At 40.0% G+C, this 23,156-nt stretch overlaps 1 protein-coding gene across 7 annotated transcripts in view; it reads left to right on the top strand.

The window, feature by feature from the left end:
- LOC100756022 (A-kinase anchor protein 9) overlaps positions 1-23,156 on the top strand; it is a 56,831-nt gene that overhangs the window by 1,161 nt on the left and 32,514 nt on the right. For 5 of the 7 annotated variants that reach the window (XR_004771799.1, XR_004771798.1, XR_004771800.1 and 2 more), the window contains exons 2-5: positions 2,034-2,169; positions 4,632-5,282; positions 5,674-5,885; positions 6,426-6,531. Coding sequence is in view for 2 of the 7 variants with exons in the window: in XM_035451012.1 (XP_035306903.1) it covers positions 2,034-2,169; positions 4,632-4,985 (490 nt within the window). In the remaining 5 variants the exon portion in view is untranslated. Of the gene's footprint in view, positions 1-2,033; positions 2,170-4,631; positions 5,283-5,673; positions 5,886-6,425; positions 10,921-14,105; positions 21,291-23,156 lie in introns of those variants that run through there. The other 2 variants (XR_004771801.1, XM_035451014.1) reach the window with 2 other exon arrangements.

Here is a 23,156-nt window from a genome sequence, read left to right as displayed (position 1 = left end):
AGCCACTGGGAAAGTCTCATGGTCTCTGCCATTACTATATAGAGAAGCTACAGTGAAGGGTTCGTTTGGATGTTGTTTTGTTTAGAATTTCCTTTACATTGGGTCACCGGATTTTGTGGACCTGGGGTGTATACCTAGAAATTAGTCCTTCCTAGGGAACCTTCTAGTGACCTAACTACTCATTACCCTTCAAGGCATAAGGACTAAATAAGACAGCCTACCTTTATGTAATATTCTTTACATTATTCTTTGAAAGGGTAGCCATCACCAGAAGCTTAAAACTAGTCTGTGTCTAGCAATAACTGAACAGTTCCCCTAGGTCAGGGTATTTATCCCTCACACCGAGGTTATGTCATAAAGGAGGAGACGCATCATCCCTTGGCAACCTGCTACTTCCAAGGGTAACAAGAACTCCTTTAAGTCATGTTGCTAGCCAGCTTGCTCCACAGGTCCCGCCCATTGTTGCCTCTTGAGCTTGGGATTCCAGGCATGTTGCTATGCCTGCTCAATGTTAATATGCCTGGGATGCAAACTCTGATCCTCACCCTTGTGTGGCAGTCACTTTCCCCACTGAGCCACCTCTCATCCCCAACAGTGGAGTTTCAAATATGTATTTACATAATATCTTCAATAAAATGGGGCAGCTTTGTTTAAGTTTCAAAATGAAAGTCCTGTAAAAATAGAGACATAAAACAGACCTATAATCAGTCAAAGTGGCATATAATATCAATCAAATCAGAGAAATTTAAGGTGGTACTACTATTGCAAAGATGAGATCATAGGCCAATACTTCAAGACAGTGCAGGTAGTTACTGACTAATAGAATATGTGAACAAAAAATTCAGGTCTCCAAGGATATTTATACCACTAAATAGTCACAGCATGTAAACTCAGCTACCAAATAGTTGTGACAAAGACCCATGTAGGCTTTATATTCAGAATGAAATACATTTATTCTAAATAGAAGTATTTTTGTGTTACTCTTGCTGAATGGTGCTATGGCTACTGGTGGTTTTGAGAGAAATCAATCTTGCTGAACTACAAGTGTTTAGATTGTTGTAAAGACTACCTATGTTGGGGCTGGAGAGATGGCTCAGAGGTTAAAAGCACTGACTGCTCTTCCAGAGGTCCTGAGTTCAATTCCCAGCAACCACATGGTGGCTCACAACCATCCGTTATGAGATCTGGTGCCCTCTTCTACTGGAAGCAGAATGTTGTGTACATAATAAATAAATAAAATCTTTAAAAAAAAAAAGACTAGCTATGCAAAGAAGATGCATCTCACCTGAGTTAGACCAGCACAAAATTCAAGCCATTTTAGTTCCAATTTGAAGAGGAATACAATCACAATCACATCCTCTCCTTCTTGGAAATCAGCATGTCTCATGAATTAAGAGAATTCCAGTCATTAGACTTTAGGATGATTCAGGCTGGTGAAACCCACAGAAACAGCTGACATGAACATCGGGAAGTTGTTGGTCCCCAGACTGATAGCTGGGAAACCAGCATGGGACTGATCCCGACCCCAGGAACCTGGGTGTCAGTGAGGAGACCTCAAAAATCTATGGGGCCTCCAGTAGTACAGCAGTACTTATCCCAAGCATAGGTTTGTACTTTGGGAACCCATTCCACATAAAGGGATACTCCCTGAGCCAAGACACACGGGGGTGGGCCTAGGCCCTATCCCAAAGGATATGACAGACTCTGAAGACTGCCTATGGAAGGCCTCACCCTCCCTGGGGATCAGAAAGGGTAGTGATAGGTAGGATTTTAGATGGGGGAGAGGGTGCTAGAGGTGGAGGGGAGGGAGAGGGAACTGGGATTGACATGTAAAACAATCTTGTTTCTAATTCAAATAAAAAATGGAAATAAAAAAAGAAATAGCAGTTCATTTGAAGTGCACCAGCCAAGAAGCCTTGACTTGACACACTGTAGTGACTAGTTTATAACATGCCTCAGTACTGGAGTGCAAGTTCTTTTTTATGATGACATTGTTCATCAAAATAATGTTACATTCATGTCTTTCCTTACAGACTAAAAGCAAATGAAGTTCATTTGCTTAGTGATACATTAGCAAGAGAACAGAAGAAATCCCAAGAACTTCAGTGTGCCTTGGAAGCAGAGAAAGCCAAGTCAGGCCATGATGAAGAACAGGCTAAGGAACTTAAGGTATTGTCTTTACATCCCTTGGAGAATTGTAAGTTAAAATGCTTTCTCCATCCAGTTGTCAGCTTTCTCCATTTTAAAAGCTGTAAGTTGTTCACTATGTGTTGAATACTGTTGCCAAATTATCTAGGCCATAGTAGGAAGATAAGTTAATGCTGTGACACTGTGTTTCCTTCCCTGAATTTATTCCCACCAGGGTTGCAAGGCCCCTTCCCAAGCAGCTGTGTGCTGTGCAGTGCAGATCTCCCTGCCTTTATTTCTGCAGTGCCAGCTTGTGAGCCTGGGAGGCTTCCAAAAGGCTGTCTTTTTGTCTTCACTTGCAGTTCATTGGGGGTAGAAACTCCTCCTCCCCTGATGTTTTGATTAATAATCCTATGTTAGGGTACTTCTTAAAAATAATCTGAGGTTCAGTATTTCTGGATTTAATCTGTTCTCTGGCCTGCTTGCTGCTACCTTTTCTGGCCTTCACACGTCCCGCATCCTCCCCCCACCACACACAGACCTCTGCCTTCAGCCACAAAGATGGTGATGAAGACATGTGCTGGGTTTCTCCAGTCAATCTTGACCTCTACCTTGCTTTGTTTCATTTCCACCGTATTCTCAGTTGTACTCAGCACCTCTCCCATGCTAGGCAAGCACAGTAGCACCCACATTTACCTCCAGATTATTTTCCTACACTTTCATCCTGAGACAGGTTTCATGACCTTGCTCAGGCTCTTGATTCTCCTTTCTCAATCTCCTGAGTAGCTGAGATTACAGGCATGTGCCACCAAGCCCAGCAGTTCCTTGTTTTAAGATGTATTTAGTTTATTTCAGTACATGAGTGTTTAGCTTGCATGTATATCTGTGTCCCATGTTCATGTATTAAATGGAAGAGGTCAGGTGATGTCATTGGATCCCCTGGATCTGGTGTTACAGCTGTTTGTGAGCTGTCATGTCAGTTCTGGAAATAGAACCCAGGTCCTCTGGAAGAACAACCAGTACTTTTAACCACTAAACCATCTCTCCACCCAACCTAGCAAACTTTTGACTGATTTTATACATACGCTTGGAGCAAAGTTTACTCATTGAATGTCAGAAAGCAAAGGTGCAGCTGTCTTAGATGCTCTGTGGACATCTGGCCATTCTGCACCAGGGTCCTTCTTTTGAAAACCTAAGATGGTACAGTTCATTTTCTACCACATGCTACTAAGAATCCACATTGCTGAAGAAAGAATTGACATAATTATGCAAGCCAAATCTTATTGTTTTTGTACCCTTTCTTTTTAATCTATAATTTTTAAATTAATCTTTAAGTAATAGTTTTCATTAGAGTATTTCATACATGTGTCATTCTTTGTTCTCATTTGTTCCCCACCATAACTGTCTTCTTGTGCTCCCTGGCCATTCCCAGCTGTTCCTTTCCTCTGCACAGAGTCCTCTTTGTTGTTTTTTGTTTGCTTGTTTGGTTGGAAGGTTGGTTTTTTGAGACAGGGTTTCTCTGTGTAGGAGCTCTGGCTGTCCTAGAACTTGCTCTGTAACCTAGACTGTCCTTGAACTAGCAGAGCTCCCCCTGCCTCTGCCTCTGCCTCCCAAGTGTGGGGAATGAAGGTGTGCCCACCACTGCCCAGCCACCCCTCTGAGTTTTAATTTCAGATTCTTTCCATGATCTCGCTTCCCTCTCTAAAATGGCTTCCTCCCCTGTGCCAGCAATTTTTCTCTGCTTGTCATGACACCGAAGAATAGGCATTTTCTTGTGCCTTCATATATAAGTACCTAAAAATTTAAAACTACATTCCATTAATATATTGAAAGGGAAGCATAAGAACATAAGTATTTTAAAGATTGTCATTTGGAAAAATGTATCTGAAAGGTTCAGGTTTTAATGTTGATCAGCAATATGTCTTTAGGAGACAGACCCTGCCCCCTGACAACAGTCAGGGCATGCACAGGGACGTGCCATCACCACATCACCCACCACAAATGCTTGAGGACTCTGGGCATGCGTGGAACCTTAGTGCACATGTGCAGTCTTCCCTTTAAAAGTTCCAACTTCCCTGCTGCTCTCTCTCTACTCTCTCTATGCTTCTGCTTCGCTCTCTCTTCTCCCGCCTACATGCTCTCTCTGCCTCTCTATGGCAACCGGCCATGGCAGTCAGCCATCACCCCTGTTCATCATCTCTCTTAGTCTCTCTAGTCTGCCGGGCCTAAAATAAACTAGTCAATATGTCTCATCTTGCATGGCTCTCCTATTTTTCTTCAAAAAACGTAACAGTATCTGCTTTATATTTAGCTCGACAGGATGTGTTTATATTCTTGATGCAAGCAAGCCATTTGGCTATCTAAGCAATTCCCACTGCCTGCTGGATAACAAGTCTGTCATCAGTTACCAATACTTCCATGTTGCTGAACCAAAGTCATTGTCATACACTTTCACAGTATTTTTAATATTAACATGTTCATCTAAATTACATTTTCCCTTCCAGGCTCTGAGATCCACTCTTGAAGACCAGAAACAGAGGAACATACACTTAGATGAACTTCTGGGACAACAGAGGCAATTACTAAGTGATTTTCAGCAACAAATAGAGTCACAGAGAATGTTGTATAATGTGCAGTTAGCAGAAGAACAAGACCGGAACTTAGAGCTTCAGGTTCTTCTGGAGTCTGAAAAAGTTAAGATTCAGGAGATGAAGGACACCCTAGACAAGGAGCGGGAGCTGCATAGCAATGGCGGGCAGCCCCAGCCAGCCTTCCCTCCTGAGGAGATACTTCAGGAGTTACAGGGACCATTAGAAGAAAAGCAGAAACACATAATGGAACTGGTAAATGAAAGTTGAAAGTATAAACAGGATTCCTTGGAAGCCAATCAGCAGATGGAAAAGAACAGGCAGGTTCACCAAAAGACATTGCAGGTGGAAAAAGAAGCTAACACCCTGGGCCAGCAGAAAATGGAGGAGCTGCAGAGCAAAGTGGAAGAGCTTCAGTGCCAGCTGCAGGAAAAAAGGCACCAAGTACATAAACTAGTCCTTGAAGGAAGGAGATTGCAAGGGGTAATGCAGGGATTCCAACAGCAGGAGCTAGAGCATAAGGGAAAAGAAGAAAGTAGACAACTTCTGTATCAGAATGTTAACGAGGTAAATTTTTGTGTCTCTTACAGTGTGTATGAGGGCAGGAGAGACAGCTCAGTAGGTCAGATCTGCAGACCTGGGTTTGGTCTCATACCAATGCCCACAGACCTCCAAATGCACCCTGTGGTGGTGGTGGGGTACCTGCACACACAAAATGACAACAGGTTTTTTTAAGTTATGAGTAATTGTAGTATTTTAAGATAACCTTAGTATTTTACAATATTTTTAAATTTTGAATATATTATTGGATTATTTTAAATAGTTATATTCACAATATCTCAAAAATAGTGTCTATAGAACTTTATTTGGAATTTGAATGGTAATTTTGTTCCCTCAAGAAAGAAAATGAAATGATGCTCATTTGTGGGTATTTTCTTTTTCTGTCCAAAATTTCCAGGGAGCTGTTAAGAGTTTTACTGACAACTGAACTAGAAATTGGGTTCTTCACCAGAAAATGGAAGGAGAGAGCAAAGACACAAGCTATGCAAAGTTGATGGAAATGAATAGAGAAAAGGATGACTCTGATAATGACGTAGAAATTATCAGACAGAAACTTCAGCATGTGGCTACGAAAATTCAGCAACATATAGCCCAGAAAGCCTGTGACAGGTTAGACTTCTGCCCGCTCTATAGAAATGATACTCTTGTCAATCCAGACAAGAGTAAGAAAATGCTGGATTTTGTTTTTGTTTCTTTGCATCTCACTATGTATTCCTGGCTGACCTAGAATTCACTCTTTACACCAAGCTGGCCTCAAACATGAAGGGAAATCTCCCTGCCTCTGCTTTCTGGGAGTAAAGGCCTGTAACACACACCTATACCAAAGAAGAAATATTTTAAAGACAACACATGTCTACATCACATGGTGTTCTTTAGCGGAACTTACACATCTGAAAACAGCTAACCCCTTAAACCAGGAAGGGGCAATATTTAAGAGTAAAGTAAAAAGTGAAACAGAGCGGCTCTTAGCTGATGGTGTGTGTTAGTGAAACAGAGCAGCCCTGGCCACTGCTGTGTGTTAGAGACACAGCAGAGCACTCTTAGCCTCTAGTGTCTGTTAGTGACACAAACAGAGCAGCCCTGGCCTCTAGTGCATGTCGGGAAGTGTTACTGTGAGGTCTGTTTTAATTTTTTGTCTTTTTCTTAAAGACTAGAGATTGAAGTATCAGATACAGATGCATTCATTTGGGTTCAAGAAAGAATTGATCTGATTATTTTTCAAGTACAGAGACTAAGGGACTGACCAGAACATGAGGTAAGATGTTTTTCAAGTTCTTTGTAGGGAGAACAAAAATGAAATGAAATTATGAATTGTTTAAAAATTGGTAGACTATTTTATAAGAGTTTTGATTATATTTGTTTGTACAGTGTTTCTCTTCCCCCCCAACAATAAGAAATGTAAGTTGGGGAGGAATTACCATTCATTGTTGTTGTTGTATAATTAACCTCTTATACAGAGACCAGGCTTCATGAGAAAGTGGCCTGACTTCTCTGTCCTCCCACCCATGAGCTCAAATTCAGTCCTGTTGGCATCTTCACAGGTGACTGTTCCGCCGAGCCTTTTCACTCCCTCTTACTAACATTGTACATTTGACACTTTTGACTTCTTTAGGAGGTATTTCTCTGTTTTGTTTGGTGGTTTTTTGTTTTGTTTTTTTCCAAGACAGGTTTCTCTGTGTAACCCTGACTAGCATGCACACCAGGCTGGGCTCAAACTCACAGAGATCTGCGCCCCTCTGCTGGGATTAAAGGCATGCTCCACCAAGGCCAGCTGTGTTTCACCCTGTTAAACCCGTTTTCCTTGTATTGTGTGTCAGTGCTTTTGCTTCAGCTGCTCTCAGCAGATCTGTCTGCCTAGCCTGCTTCTGTGCACATCTGCTCTTCTCTACAACTGTGAACCCTCCCACTTCCCACGGCATGAGCTCTAGCTGCCCTTGTTGAGCACCTGCTGTTTTCCAAGTGCTGCTTGGGGTCCTGGGATTCAGTGGACAAAGTGACAAGAATTTGGCCCTTGTGCACTTCCTGTCTACTGGACTGTTCTGGTGTAGGCCGTTTACCTGTGGCCCAGGCTTATATTTTCAGTTAGCTACTGGATGTCTTTGGGTAAATGTTCCTAGTAGTGACCCCTTAGGAGCCTCACAGACACAATCAAACCTAAACATTGTCTTCTGTCCTACCTCTCTTCCTCGTACCCCTTCTTCTGGTTATGGTATAACCCAGTTTGGAAAGCTGGAAGTCACCATAGACCATGTTCCTTCACTCTTACCTGTACATGTAAGCAGTGATAAGCCATGTAAATGTCCACTCATGTGCCCTTTACTCCCCTTCCCTGGTCACTGCCTCACCATCTCTTATGTAAACTGTTACAACTTCCTATCTGTGCTGCCAGGCACCATGGATGCGCACCTTCCCTAAGCTGTTCTACCTTGCACACTGCTGCCAAAGGACTCTTGTAAACACGTACAATTTGTTTGTGGTAACCTCTCCTAAAGTCATCCTTGGCTCGATGTTGCCTTGTTTAGGTCTGTCCTCATAAATGCAGCAACATTTAATGTGACCAGCAGTCAGCTGATGTCACATGCAACTTCAGGGGGTGTGACTGTTTTCCTTTCCTTTTCTTTGTTATTCTTTTTTAATTTTTATGGGTATTCATGTTGTAATTGTGTATGTATATCTGTGTATCACATGTGTGCCTGGAGCCTGTGGAGTCCGGAAGAGACTGTCAGGTCCCCTGGGACTAGGGTTAGAGTCCTTTGTGAGCCACCATATGGGTGCTGGGAATCAGAGGGGCTGCTCTGGAGAACAGCCAATACTTCTAAGCACTGTGCCATTTCTCCAGCCGTTACTTCATTTTCTTTGGAAAATAAGGCACAGGTTTTTAACTGGAAGCCATTCATGGATTACTGTCAAGAAACTTAGTTGACAGATGAAGCAGAAAGAGGTGGCAAGCTGAGAGAGGCTCAGCCTCTGTCTGCTCCAGCAGCTCTACAGAGGAGCTAGGGTTTATCTTACTGCTGGCTTCGGACCTGCCTGCCTCTTCCAGTCCTCATTGTAGGTTTTTGGCTTCTTATACCCTTCATCAGCTTGTATAGGATAAGCTGGGGGATAAGCACAGTGGAATACATGAATGAAGACAGCACTGCCTAATGACCGCTCCCTTTCTACTGGGTGAGAGTAGAGTGCACGGAACATATAGAGATTACATGGTCGTCTGAGGTGACAGGTGTTAACCTGTAATGCAGAGAAATGCCTGAAGGCTCCATGAAGTAAGGAAGCTACTGTCACGCTCTCACCTCCCCATTTTAGGGGTGTGATTTAAGATGGGGTCTCACTAAGTCACTGGAAGTCACTCTGTATTCCAGGCTGGCCTCAAAATCTCAGAGATCCCCTGCCTCTGCCTCCCAAGTGTTGGAATTAAAGGTGTGCACCACGTTGCCTGGCACATCCCTCCCCTTTTGCCCTGCAGTAGGTTTGTTGTCTTTTGATGCTCCTTAAACTGGACCCTGAAATTGGCATTAAGAATTTTTTTTTCATTTTTAAGTATTTTTATTTCATTTTACATTTGAACCACAGTTCTCCCTAACACTCTTCTTCCCACACACCTCACCTGCCCCTTAGCCCACCCCCAGTCCACTCTTACTCACAGTTAAGGGCTCCCATGAAGAGTCAACACAGTCTGGCACAATAGGTTAGGTCAGGGCCAGGCCTCTCTCCCATACATTAAGACTGAGCAGGGCATCCCACAATAGGGAATGGGCTCCAACTAACTAGCCCATGTTCCAGGTTTGTATAATGGTCCTACTGCCAGGGACCCTTCTGATAATCTAAGGTTCACAACTTTCTCCCACGCAGAGGGCCTGGAGTCTCCACATTTGTAGGTCTAGAGGTGATGAGTTTCCCTACGCTTGGTTCAGCTGTCTCTATAGATTTCTCCATCATGATCTTGACCTCCCTTGTTCATATATTCCATCCTCTCTCTCTTCTACTAGATTCCCAGAGATCTTCCTGGTTCTGGTTGGGGATCTCTGTGTCTAATTCCATCAATTACTGTATTCATCCATCTGATTATAGGGGTACCCTAGTTCAGCCATTCTTTCTACTATTGCTAGGAGTCTTAGCTGGGGTTCTCCTTGCTATAAGCATAATAGCAAGCACTATTGCAATCTATATTGGATTTCAATCATAAGAAAGAATTATTCAGGTGAGGCTTGGCACTACAGATAGTAAAACATCACCAGGACAATATAAAACATCCATTCCAGTCTTTTGGACATGACAAGCTTGTAAATCCCTTCCATTGAGGATAAAAAAACAGAATGTTCAACAATTCTGTTTTCTCTAGTGCTGTCTGTAACACATGGACTGCCTGTCCTCTGCATATCTTCACTTTAGCAGTAACTAAGGAACAGGCACAAGGAACGCATTTAGACAGCTAAGAGGTAGAGGAATCAGAGCTTGAGAGAGAACCTGATGATGGGGTCCACATCTACTCATAAAACCAACTGTTTGGCCAATAAAAGCATAAATGCTCATTAGAATAATGGAAGACATTGCTCTATGGAGAGATGGGCTCTAGCATGATTCAAACTGATATGGACAGAAGTAGTTTGGAGGCTGTCATGAGCATCAGTAGCTCAAAAACCTCCCCCTAATAATTACAATAGTGTAATGAACTCATCTATTTGATATTAATGGCTTAAAGCTTTTTCTTATAAATAGAGCCATTTAATACCTAAGCAAAAAAAAAATCCCAACATTATTAATAGGAATGCTTCAAAAGTAGATTGTAGATAACTATGTTACACATTAGGATTCTTTTAAGGCTTTTAAAAAGAAAGTTTCAAAGAAAAACAACCATTATTTAAAATGAACTTAGTTAAAAAAAGCAATGTCATAAAATGTTGCTTAATTCACACTTTAGCTAGAAACTTTAAAATACAACACCTGCAATATTTCTAGGACAGCTTGGAGCTCCTCACACAGTGAGAGAAGTATTGGCCTTTGTATATTTTTTTCCTTTTTTTAAACTTCAAATTAGTAAAAAGATTCTTTTCCAAGTCAATACCAATTCCCTCTTCCATTCTCCCCTGGCCCTCATTTGAATAACTATCCCATCCCTTTTTTGATCCCCAGGAATGGTGAGGCCTTACATGGAGGATCTTCAAACTCTCTCATATCAGATATTTTTTATTATGTTTAATAGGAAAATTACAGCTATGAAATAATTTCATGGTTCAGCAGTCACAACAACATGAGGATCTCTATTAAAGGATCAGCCTATTGGGAAGGTTGAGAACCAGTAGTCTAGATTAAAAGGAAGAGATTTAATTATTTACTGTGATAGGATATTAGGTCACACCAAAGAGATGCTACCAGTCTTGCCCAACTTCCTCCTATACATTTATGTTGCAACATACTCAGGATATCCAAAACAACCTATGAACCTGTGATTTTTGACAAAGAAGCCAAAGTATACAATGGAATATAGAAAGATCTTCAATTATTGCTGGCATAAATGGCTACTGGCATGTAGAAGATTGCAGATATATCCATGTCTATTATCATGCACAAAACTTAAGTCCAAATGGATCAAAGACCTCAACATAAAACCAGCCACACTGAACTTATTAGAAGAGAAAATAGAAAATACCCTTGAACGAATTGGTACAGGAGAATGCTTCCTGAACATAACACCAGTAGCAAAGACACCTAGATCCACAATTAAAAAATGGAACTTTAAAAATGATAAACATATGTAAGGGAAAGAACCCAGTCAACAAGACAAAACGACAGCCCAGGAATTGGGAAAAATTTCAACAGCCCCACAAGAAACTCACGAAGATATTCTCCAAAACATAAAATAATCCAATTAAAAAGACAGGTACAGAACTAAATAGACAGTTCTCAATAGAGGAATCTAAAACGGGTGAAAGACACATAAGAAAGTGTTCAACATCCTTAGCCATCAGGGAAATGCAAATCAAAACAACACTGAGATAGCATCTTACACCTGTCAGAATGGCTAAAATCAAAAATACCAGTGACAGTTTAGGCTGGAGAGGTTGTGGAGAAAAAGGAACACTCCTCCACTGCTGGTGGTTGTGCCAACAAATACAGCCAATTTGGAAATCTGTGTGGTGATTCCTCAGGAAAATGGGAATCAGTCTACCAAAAGATCCAGCAGTTCCACTCTTAGGTATATACCCAAAAGAAGCACATTCCTACAACAAGGACATTTGTTCAACTTTGTTCATAGCAGCATCATTTGTAATGTCCTGAACTTGGAAACAACCTAGATGTCCCTTGACTTAAGAATGGATAGAAATAATGTGGTACATTTACACAATGGAGTACTACTCTGTGGGGAAAAAAAAGGCAATGGAATCTTGAATTTCCCAGGCAAATGGATGGAACTAGAAGAAACCAATCTGAGCAAGGAAACCCAGTCACAAAAAGACAGGAATTGTATGTACTCACTCATATGTGGACTTTAGACATAGAGTAAAGGACTGCCAGCCTGCAGCCTAGTCTGCCAGAGAGGCTGGTAAACAAGGAGGACCCTAAAAGAGACATACATTGTCCCCTGGAGAAAGGGAACGGGACAAATCTCCTGAGCAAATTGGGAACATGGGGGTAGGTAGAGGGAACTAGAATAAGACGGGGAGAAGAGGGGAGGTGTGGAAGACATGATGAGACAGGAAGGTTGAGTAGGGGGAGGAACAGAAGAAAGCAAGATAAGAGATAATATAATAGAGGGAGATATTATAAGTTCAAAGAGAAAACAGGCACTTGGGAAATGTCTGGAGAGCTACAAAGATGACACCAACTAACAATCTAAGCAACAGAGTAGAGACTACCTTAAATGCCCTATCCTGATAATGAGATTGATGACTAATTCATATGCCATCATATTGCCTTCATCCAGCATCTGGTTTAAGAAGCAGACACCCACAGCTAAACCTTGAACTGAATTGAAATCCAGATGGGAGAAGGAGGACTGATGAGCAAAGGTGGCCATACCAGGCTAGTGAAACCCACAGAAACAGCTGACCTGAACAAGGGAAGAGTCTTGGTCCCCAGAATGGTAGCTGGGAAAGCAGCATGGGACCAATCCAGACCCCCTGAATGTGGGTGTCAGTGAGGAGACCTTGGAAATCTATGGGGCCTCTTGTAGTTGATCAGTACTTATCAATACTATAGGAATGGACTTTAGGAGCTCATCCCACATGGAGGAGTTCTCCCTGAGCCTAGAAATAAGGGTGTTGGCCTAGGCCCTATTCCAAAGAATATGACAGATTTGAAGACCCCCTGTGGAAGGCCTTACCCTCGCTGGGAAGAATAAAGGGTGTGGGGTGGGTCTGGAGTTAGTGGGGGGGCAGGTGAGGAGGGAGGGAGAGGGGCCTGGGATTGACATGTTAAATAATTTTCTTTCTAATAAAAAGGGGGAAAATAAAATAAAATAATGACCCTGGACCATAGGTGTTGTTTCAAATATACAGTTATGAGTTTTAGGAACTATTATGGCTATTAGAGTATAAGGGTAAAATGTAAAATTCTTTGTTTAAGTAGACCAGAAATATTGGCAAACTTCCCCCTTGCTGGTCATTAGATTTGCTACATACCAACTTGTAGAAGTACAGATATATTAAACACAAGGAATTATCTAGTGAGGTTTTTAATGTTTGTTCAAGTATTTAAAATATATTTGTGTTATCTTAGGATGTTTCTTAACATAACAACCTTTCTTAGTATATTCTATTATTTCCATGGCACATATATTCTCTGAAGGGGTCGATGTAAATACCGTCATATTGTTGTACATTTTTGTATTTTCCCTTTCCAACTTTGTTAATAACAATGCTCAGAGTGTGAGGAAGACTTAATGAATTTTAACTTTATGTACTAAATGAATAACTATTTGCATAGCTCATTACATACAAAGACATATTAACTTGGCACCAAAGAAACTTGAATTCCTTTATCCTACCTGTATTCTCTGGCGACTTTCTATTACAAATTTAAATGGTGATAATATAGTTTACTGGTAGCTTGTTCAAATATGAATCTTAATATAGAAAATTGAGAAATGAAGGTTTTCCTTAATACAATTTGTATATATTGCTTTCATATTGACTGACTCATTGGGGCATTGAGATGCTAATTTTTTGACTATTGTGGTGATGTATTGCTTATAATCTAATAAAGCCACTGAAGATCATAATGCAAAGCCAGCCATACTATTTAGACCTAAAAGCTAACTAATGGTATTAGCTCCCTGAGTTCAGTTAAAGAGAGGGAAGACCCAGTGAATAGGAGCTCATAGAGTCTGGACAGTAACTGAGAAACCTGTATGGGATCTAACTACACCCTTTGAATGCAGGTGACAGTTATGTGGCTTGATTTGTTAGGAGGCCGTTGGCAGTGTCCACAAGCACTCTTAACTGCTTACCCAACTCTCCATTCCCATTTTTTTGTAATTTTTCTCAAACAAAGCCTTTTTCCATGAATGGATTTAGTCATAAATTCAACAGCTGTATGCAATAATAGAAGGAATTCTTGTTTCATATGGAGGCAAATGTACAAACACAGGTGCTGTCATGGTTTCTCGGAGAAGACTTCATAATATATATCAGACACCTGTAGGATGTCATATTAAGCTTGGATTTGCTTTGATGAGAGTAGCTAGATTCCTCAAATTCAAATGCTTAGGATACTTTCTGTGATTAACTTCTTGAAATTAACCTTTCACATGGAATTTATCATCCTGGATCTTGGTTTGTTTTCTCAATGATGTCTATCCAATTTTAAAACTTGTATCCTTCCATGCAGGTATACATCACATACTTATAGCAGGCACTTAAAAGGTGAGGAGGATCCAAATTGAAGTGTGTGAATATGTGTGTCTGCGTGTTTGTGTGTGTGTGTGTGTGTGTGTGTGTGTGTGTGTCTGCGTGTTTGTGTGTGTGTGTGTTTGTGTGTGTGTTTGTGTGTGTGTGTCTGTGTGTTTGTGTGTGTGTGTTTTTATGTGTGTGTGTATGTGTTTTTGTGTGTGCACACGTGCTCGTGTATGAGTGTAAAAGAGGACTTTGGCCTATCTTTGGGATACCTCATTGAACCGAACAACAAAGGTGTTTTTTGGGTTTATTTATACTGAGGATGCCTCTGACTCACAAGACTTGACAAACAGAAATGTGTATGGGGCATTAACCATATGGGACCTACCTTCCTGGAATTGATAGCAAGGTGAATGTTCATTGATTATGTGCATGGGTCTGTTGGAGTATGTGTGCCCAAGTATGTGTATGGAAATGTACCAGACATTTATGATATGGCATGGTCATGGTATGCATACTGGTAAACTAGATGTGTATAGAAACTTTGGGTATAGGGGAAGCAGTATCAATTAATGAGCATGAATGCTGATTTTCTAGGTCATATGTAAGAATGCAAATAAACAAACAACTCTACAAATGAATCACCCAATAAATAAAATAAAACAAGACCTGAATGACATGGAGCAGCTGTTGCAGGCCCCTTTACCCAACACTGACTTTGAATTTCACTTGCAATGCCTCTTCCCATACCACCCATTCCTTCCCCATTGTTGTCGTGTATTAGTTTAAGATGTGTTATATTCACCGGTCGTTGGTGATTCATGACTTAATCGCAGCACTCGGGAGGCAGAGGCAGGCAGATCTCTGTGAGTTCAAGGCCAGCATGGTCTGCAGAGCATTTGCCAGGATAGGATCCAAAGCTACCCAGGGAAACCCTGTCTTGAAAAACCAAAAAAAAAAAAAAAAAAAGTGTTATGTTCATTCATGCTGTGGAATATTTGTTAAATAAGGCAAAGATGTGTCTGTAGTGGCATCTTAGTTTGCCAGTGAACTTGCAGTAGTGGCCACATTCTAGGGGTATAGTTTCAAATGAGACTAGGTGACGCCTTATGAGGAATAGGAGGAGATGGCTCACTCTCTTGCCTGGTGGTGACAGCATTGGAAGGGCAGAGACTGCATTTCTAGAGCAGAATGACCACAGCAGTTATTTCCTATTATTTGCGTAAGTACTTCCCTAAAAAATACCTGTTTTTCATTAAGCTTGTGTGTTGTGAACTCATTTAAAGCCGACCTTCATGTGTTGTATTCTTTAATGTTGCATTTGATCAGCTGTGTTAAGCTGTGTTACTTTGCATTTCAGAAACATCTGATTGGTTTAATAAAGAGATGACAAGCCAAGCTCTAAGCTGGAGAGGAATTGCAGGGCTGCCAGGCAGAGAGAATAAATAGGAAGAGAAACCTAGGCTCTAGAGAAGAGTGAGGAGTAAAGTAAAGGAGAAGGAGTGGAGGACACTAGGGAACAGTCACCCAGCCACATGGCCAGCCAGAGATTAAGAAGCAAAGAAAAATATATAGAATAAAGAAAGGTAAAAAGCCAGAGGCAAAACATAAACAGAAATGGGATAATTCAAGTTAGAAAAGCTGTCTAGAAAAAAGGTAGTTGCAGGGTAGGCATTCAAAAGTAATAATACGGCTCCATGAAACCTACAGAACCAGTTGACCTGACGTAGTGAGAGCAACGGATTCCTGTTGTAAGCTGGGGAACCAACACTGGACCAAACCAAACCCTCTGAATGTGGGTGCCAGTTAGGAGGACTGGGCAGACAATGGGACCTGTGCTGTGGAGCCAGTGTTTATCCCTTGTATATGCATGCATAGCGGGAAAGGTTACAAGGGGAAATAACAATAATGAGAGTCAAGACAGACAAGTGGCATTCCCAGTTTTTGCTTTTTCTGTATTACATCAATTGCCTTCTTGACATAATATAGAAACTCTGAAGTTTATTTTAACAATGTGCTTGGATTTAGAGGAGGAAATCCAAAACAACTCTAAAACCAGCTTTGATTTAGTTGAATGGGGACTATGAAACAAAGAGAAATAAGTGTAGATTCATCTATGAACTTTTAACATATGACAGATTTCTTTTTTAGGATGGTTATAGCTACCTTCAATGTTACTCATGTACTGTCCTTTGATTTCTGTATATGAGATTTCCTGTGAAAAGAAAAAATGTACATCCCTTTTCTTTGTGAGGTGTTCATCCAATTTATGATATACCTTGGTAGATTACCTGTCATTTCTCCTCATCAAGAGGTTTTTCCTTCTCAACTTGAATCTTGATCATCTTTGAAGGTATCCAAAGTTTTTCTTCTCCTGTGGAAACAAATTCAAAACCCCTTCCCCAATGTAACACATGTCCTGATTTCCATAGAGAAGTTAGTAAATATTTGAAGGACACCGGCTGATACGGTTCTGCAGGTTTTTCCTTAGTTCAGTGTCTTTCTGCACCTGGTAGTCATTTCTCATTAGCATTAAGAAAGCTTAGTGTTAATAAGGCATTATGTAACCTATGTTTGGGATATATAATTAATCATATATATATGATTAATTCTGTTCTTGATTGTGTCCTGTAATTTTATAAACAGTGAAGTTAATTCTATATTATCAGGAATGAAATTTGCAGTCTCAATGTACAACTCAACTCTCTCTCCATATTGAGAATCCATAAGTATATTGAGAGGCTCTGTAAAATTCATAAGCACCATAAAAATTGCATATAATTCTTCCTTCTGTACAGTTGTATACTGAATTTGAACTTCTCTACTTACCTCACCTGCTTTATTACCTGCCTTACCTGATTTGTTGTCATCAGTGTAGAAGGCATGAACTCCAGGAATTGGGGTTTGTCTTACAATATGTGGAAGGATCCAGAATTTCATTCTTATGAATTTAATTCTGTTGGTTTTGGAATAATTGTTGCTAATTTTTCCCAAAAACTCAGTAAGAGCTGTCTGCCAGTATTCATTGTCCTTCCATAAGGAGGAAATTTCCTGATTATTTAAAGGTACAATAATTTCTGCTGGATTGTTTTCAGTCAGTTGATGAAGTCTTAATTTGCCCTTTAGAATCAAATCAGAAAACATTTCTATGTACATCTTCAGCTTTTTATTCTGTTTATGTGGCAGAAATATCCATTCCAATATAATATCTTCTCTCTGCATCAGAATCCCAGAAGGGTGTTCTCTGGATCATAAGGTGACCAAAATAAGGTCTAAATTCGGGTCTAGAGGATCTACATGTGCATCCAGTTTTCTGTTTTCCACCCATTGTTATCCTTTTTCTGTTTCAGCAGATGATATTCGTGGACTGTTTAAGTCCTTGTCCTCTTTAACTGCCAGTTTTAAATGATTTAAATCATGTCCTTCCACACCAATTATTGTCTGTAGTTGAGAAATTTCCCCTAGTAGTTTCTGAAGACCATTACAGGTTTGATAATGTTCTATTCTAATTTATACCTTTTGAGGTCTGATACTTTGTAAGCCTATATTGTATCCTAAGAAATCAATAGAATCTCCTCTTTGTATCTTTTCTGGGGCAATCTGTAACACCCAAGGAGGAAGAACTTTCTTCACCCAGACATTTGTTTTAATGTTTCATTATTAGTATCTGCTAAAACAACTTGCAGGATCAGTTTTCCTGTGATGTTATTTAATCTTCCTGATGATCAGTTTGTAACCTTCACATTTGAAGAGTTACCTAATCAATATTGGTCTTCACAGGTGATAATAAAGAGCTTTGAGAACTCTTGCCAACACACCGAGATAGGCATAAATCTGTAGACTAACTCATAGAAGATGGATACCTCAGGATGATTGCATATCAATTTACATCAATAGTTTATCACCATGTTGCTTAGACATGAAAATGAAATCAAAAGTATCTCAATACAATAAGACTAGCCACATACTGATTTGAACATGGACCATAGAATCAGTTCTTCTGTATGGGGTTAGCAGTGTCTTCATAGGACGGTGGTTCAAATATATAAAAAATAATTAAAATAAATACATGGGAGTATGTCTAGGAGAGGGGACACATTTTATATTAATCGAAAAGAGAGTATTTATATTTATTGTTGCTTTTTTGTTTTCTGTAGACCATCTTATTTTCTCAGAATGTAGCCTTCATTATACCTGACTCTATCTGTACATTATCTCTCAGATTCCCATTATCCTCTGGTGGTTTCCTGAAACCTTTACAGCCATCAGATAAATGACCTATAGAGATGCCTGAAGAAAATTAAGTTCCACCTGACTTAGTTATCCATGCTGGTTCAAACTTCTGGAGCCTGAACCAGAGTCATTTAGTTTTCACATATTTTTCCATTTTAAAATATTGTTTTGATTTCATTTTGTATTCCAACTACAGCTCTAAGAAGGGTTTGTAATAAACATACTATAAACACTATTGAAATCTGTATGGGATTTGGTTCATATGAATGCATTATTCATGTAAGGCTTTGCCCTACAGATAGTAAAGTATCACCAGGCTATTATAGAACATCCACTCCAGTCTTCTGGACAGGACAAGCTTGTAAATACCTTCCATTGAGGAAAAAACCTAAATGTTCAACAATTCTGGTTTCTCTAGTGCTGTCTGTAAACACATGGTCTGCCTGTCCTCTGCATATCCTCACCTTAACAGTAACTAAGTAACAGGCACAAGGAATGCATTTAGACAGCTATGAGTTAGAGGAGGCAGAGCTTGGAGAGATAATCTGATGTTACTGTCAAAGTCTACTCATAAAACCAACTGTTTGCACAATAAAACATAAATGCTCATTAGGATAATGGAAGAGATTACTCTGTGGTGAGATGGGCCCCAGAATGATTCAAACTGATACAGAGATGTAGTTTGGAGCCGGCCATGAACATCAGTAGCTCAAATACCTCCCCTTCATAATTACAACAGTGTAATGAACTCATGTATTTTTTATTAATAGCTTCGAGATTTTTCTAATAGAGAAAGCAAAAAATTCCCCTCATTATTAATAGGAATGCTTCAAAAGTAGATTGTAGATACATATGTTATACATTCTGATTCTTTTAAGGCTTTTAAAAAGAAAGTCTTAAAGAAAAACAAACATTATTTAAAGTTAACTTTTGTGAAATAAGGAATGCCATAAGATGTTGCATACTTAACTCTTTAGCTAGAAACTTTAAAGTACAAAACCTGCAATAGTACTAGAACAGCTTGGAGCTCCTCACACAGTGAGAGAAGTATTGGCCTTTGTATATTTTTTTTCCTTTTTTATAACTTTAAATTACAAACAAGATTCTTTTACAGGACCATTCCATTTCCCTCTTCCTTACATCCTCAGCTGCCACTCACTGACCAACTATCCCATCCCTTTTTTTTGCTCCCCAGGGAGGTTGAGGCCTTCCATGGGGATATTCAGAGTCTGTCATATTATTTGGAGTAGGGCCTAGACCCTAGCCTATATATAGGCTGTGAGATTATCCCTCTATTTGGAATGGGCTCCAAAGTCCATTTGTGTACTAGAGAGAACTACTGATCCTCTAACAGAGGTCTATGGATTAACCAGCCCTCCAACTGACATCCAGACTCAGGGGTTCTGGAACAGTTATGGGCTGGTTTCCCAGCTGTCAGTCTAGGGAACATGAGCTCCCCCTTGTTCAGGTCAGCTGTATCTGTGGGTTTCTCCAGCCTGGTCTTGACTCATTTGCTCTTCTCTCCCCCAATCTCTGAAACTAGATTCAGCTCAGTGTTTAGCTGTGGGTGTCTGCTTCTGCTTCCAATAGTTAATGGATGAAGGCTTAGCCTTGTTTTTAAACTGCTAGTTACTTCTTCCTGCCCCTTTTTCTTGAATGGGTTATTAAGTATTTAACTTTGTAATCCATGCATCATGTAAATTCTAATAGCTAACTACAAATCCATCTACATCATTTAGGAAAATGTTTCTCAACCTGTTCCTCACAGCCACTTTGGGATTCTAATATCAGATATCCTGCATATCAGATATTTGTATTATGATTTATAGTAGGAAAATTACAGCTATGAAATAATTTTATGGTTCAGCAGTCACAAGAAGAGGGGGAACTCTACTAAAGGATCAGCATATTGGGAAGTTTGAGAGCCAGTAGTCTAGTTGAAAGGAAGAGATTTAATACTTTACTATGATAGGATATTAGGTTACACATTAGAGATGCTACCAGTCTTGCCCATCTACTTTCTAAATATTGATGTTACACATAGCTTCCACCCTCATAATAATTAAAGTGATGATAGGTAGCTGGATGTTTTCTGTCCCACTCAGTCCCCCTGGACTGATATTGCTTCGGTCCACTGGTCCCCACAGTCATTTAGTAAATAATCATTTTGAGACTTAATGTTCATTATATTTGTTTGGCCAGTGACTCAGGCTTATTACTGACTATCTCTCACAATTAAATTAACCATTCCCATTAGTCTTTATTTTGCTATGAGGCTCATTCCTCGTTACCTCATATCTCAGTTCCCAGGCAACTATGTGTCTTCTTCCTGAATCTGTCTACTTGCTATAAACATCTTTGTTTGGATCTCATGCCTGGCTCTATTCTGCTTGGCCACTGTACAAAAGAGCTTTATTCATAAACAATGAAAGCAACAAATATTTGCTGCAAAGAGAAGGATATCCCACATCAGTCACATCTTGTCATCTTGCATGAAACATTAACACCACATATGGTAATCACATGGCACATAATTCAACCTTTTATAGAAACTGCAACTCCAGAAATCTTAAACCACATTTAGAATATTTATTTGGTAACATGGTCAAGAAATAATTGCTGAGAGGCAGCCCAGCTCCCATCCGCTGATCCAGGTAGGCCAGGAACTGGTTACCAGTTCCAATTCATCGTTGCTGCTCACAGTTACTTGACACAAGTGACCTGTGTGCCAGACCAATTCGGTGGTGGCGACCGAACTCTGAACACTCAGAGGCAGCCTGGCCTCCAACCTCCGGCCCAGGATCCTGCATGCCCGAACACTGCCAACACCCGGGGAACAGTGACACCTCCATTCACAAGAAGAGGACCAACATCAGAGTATTGCATCTGTTTGCATCTACCAGAAGAGAACCGTGGTCCCACACCCACCAGGAGAACAAGAAACTCTTGCTACACCCACCAGAAGAAAGGATGAGAAGAGGACAAGGTAAAAACACATCCAACAACAGAAAACCCAATATTATGACACCACCAGAGACTAGGAACCATACACCAATAACATCACAATGCAGATGAACCAGAAGAGAATGACCTTAAAAACATCTTCAGGAAAATGATAGAGGATCTCAAAGAGGACATGAGAAAATACCTTAGAGAAATGGAAGAAAAAACTAACCAAAAAATACAAGATATCAATCTTCAAGTCAATCAATATCATTCTCTCAAGGAAACAGTTCAAGACCTAAAATCTAAAATAGACACAACGAAGAAAGCACAATCTGAGGGAATGCTGGAAATAGAAAAGCAGGGTAAATGATCAGGAACTACAGGTGTAAGCATAACCAACAGAATACAAGCGATGGAAGAGAGAATCTCAGGGGTTGAAGACACACTAGCGGAAATAGATTCATCAACCAAAGAAAGTCTTATGTCCAACAAATTCCCATCACAAAATATCCAGGAACTATGAGATCCTGTGAAAAGACCAAACCTAAGGATAATAGGTATAGAAGAAGATGAAGAAATCCATCTCAAAGGTTCAGAAAACATATTCAACAAAATCATAGAAGAAAACTTTCCCAACCTAAAGAAAGACATACCAATGAAAATACAAGAAGCCTTCAGAACACCAAATAGACTGAACCAACACAAAAGGTCACCTCGCCACATAATAATCAAAACACCATACATACACAGCAAAGAGAAAATATTAAGAGCAGCAAAGGAAAAAGGTCAAGTAACATATGAAGGCAAACCTATCAGAATCACACCTAACTTTTCCTTGGAAACTCTGAGAGCCAGAAGATCATGGATAGATATTCTACCTACACTAAGAGACCATGGGTGCGAGCCCAGACTACTATACCCAACAAAGCTTTCAATCATTATAGATGGAGAAAACAAGATATTCCATGACAAAAGCAGATTCAAACAATACATATCCACCAATCCAGCCCTACAGAAAGTATAGGAAGGAAAACTCCAACCCAAGGAAGCTAACTACAACCAGAAAAATATAGGCAATAGATAATCCCAACTTACCAACAGCCAAAAGGAAAAAGGGACAGAATCCCACACATAATCTCACTACCATCACCAAATCAAAAACAAACAAGAATGAACAATAATCAATGGTCATTAATATCCATCAACATTAATGGTCTCAACTCCCTATGAAAAGACACAGATTAGCAAAATGGAAAGAAGACAGAATCCTTCTGCTGCATACAAGAAACTCACCTCAACCTCAAACATAGACGGTACCTAAGAATTAAAGATTGGGGAAAGATCTTCCAATCAAATGGACCCAAGAAACAAACAGGAGTAGCAATCCTAATATCCAATAAATTGGACTTTAAACTAAAATCAGTCAAAAGAGATGAAGAAGGTCACTTCCTACTCATCACAGGAGAAATTCATCAGGATGAAGTCTCAATTCTGAACATTTACGCCCCAAATACAAAGGCATTCACATTTGTAAAAGAAATACTAAAACTCAAATCACACATAAAACCGCACACATTTATAGTGGGAGATTTCAACACCCCACTCTCACCACTGGACAGAAACACCAGACAGAAACTTAACAAAGATAAAAAGATATAATAGAAGTTGTGGCGCAATTGAACTTAACAGATATCTATAGAATATTCCACCCAAATACAAAACAATTTACCTTCTTTTCTGTACTACATGGAGCCTTTTCTAAAATTGACGACATACGTGGCAACATAGCAAACCTCAATAGGTACAAAAAATTTGAAATAACCCCCTGTGTCTTATCAGACCACCATGCTTTAAAATTAGAATTCAA

This window comes from Cricetulus griseus, assembly GCF_003668045.3.
Source record: "Cricetulus griseus strain 17A/GY chromosome 1 unlocalized genomic scaffold, alternate assembly CriGri-PICRH-1.0 chr1_0, whole genome shotgun sequence".
Classification (NCBI taxonomy): Eukaryota; Metazoa; Chordata; class Mammalia; order Rodentia; family Cricetidae; genus Cricetulus; species Cricetulus griseus.
The sequence above is the reverse complement of the archived record's forward strand: the minus strand, read 5'-3'. Positions and strand labels throughout refer to the sequence as shown.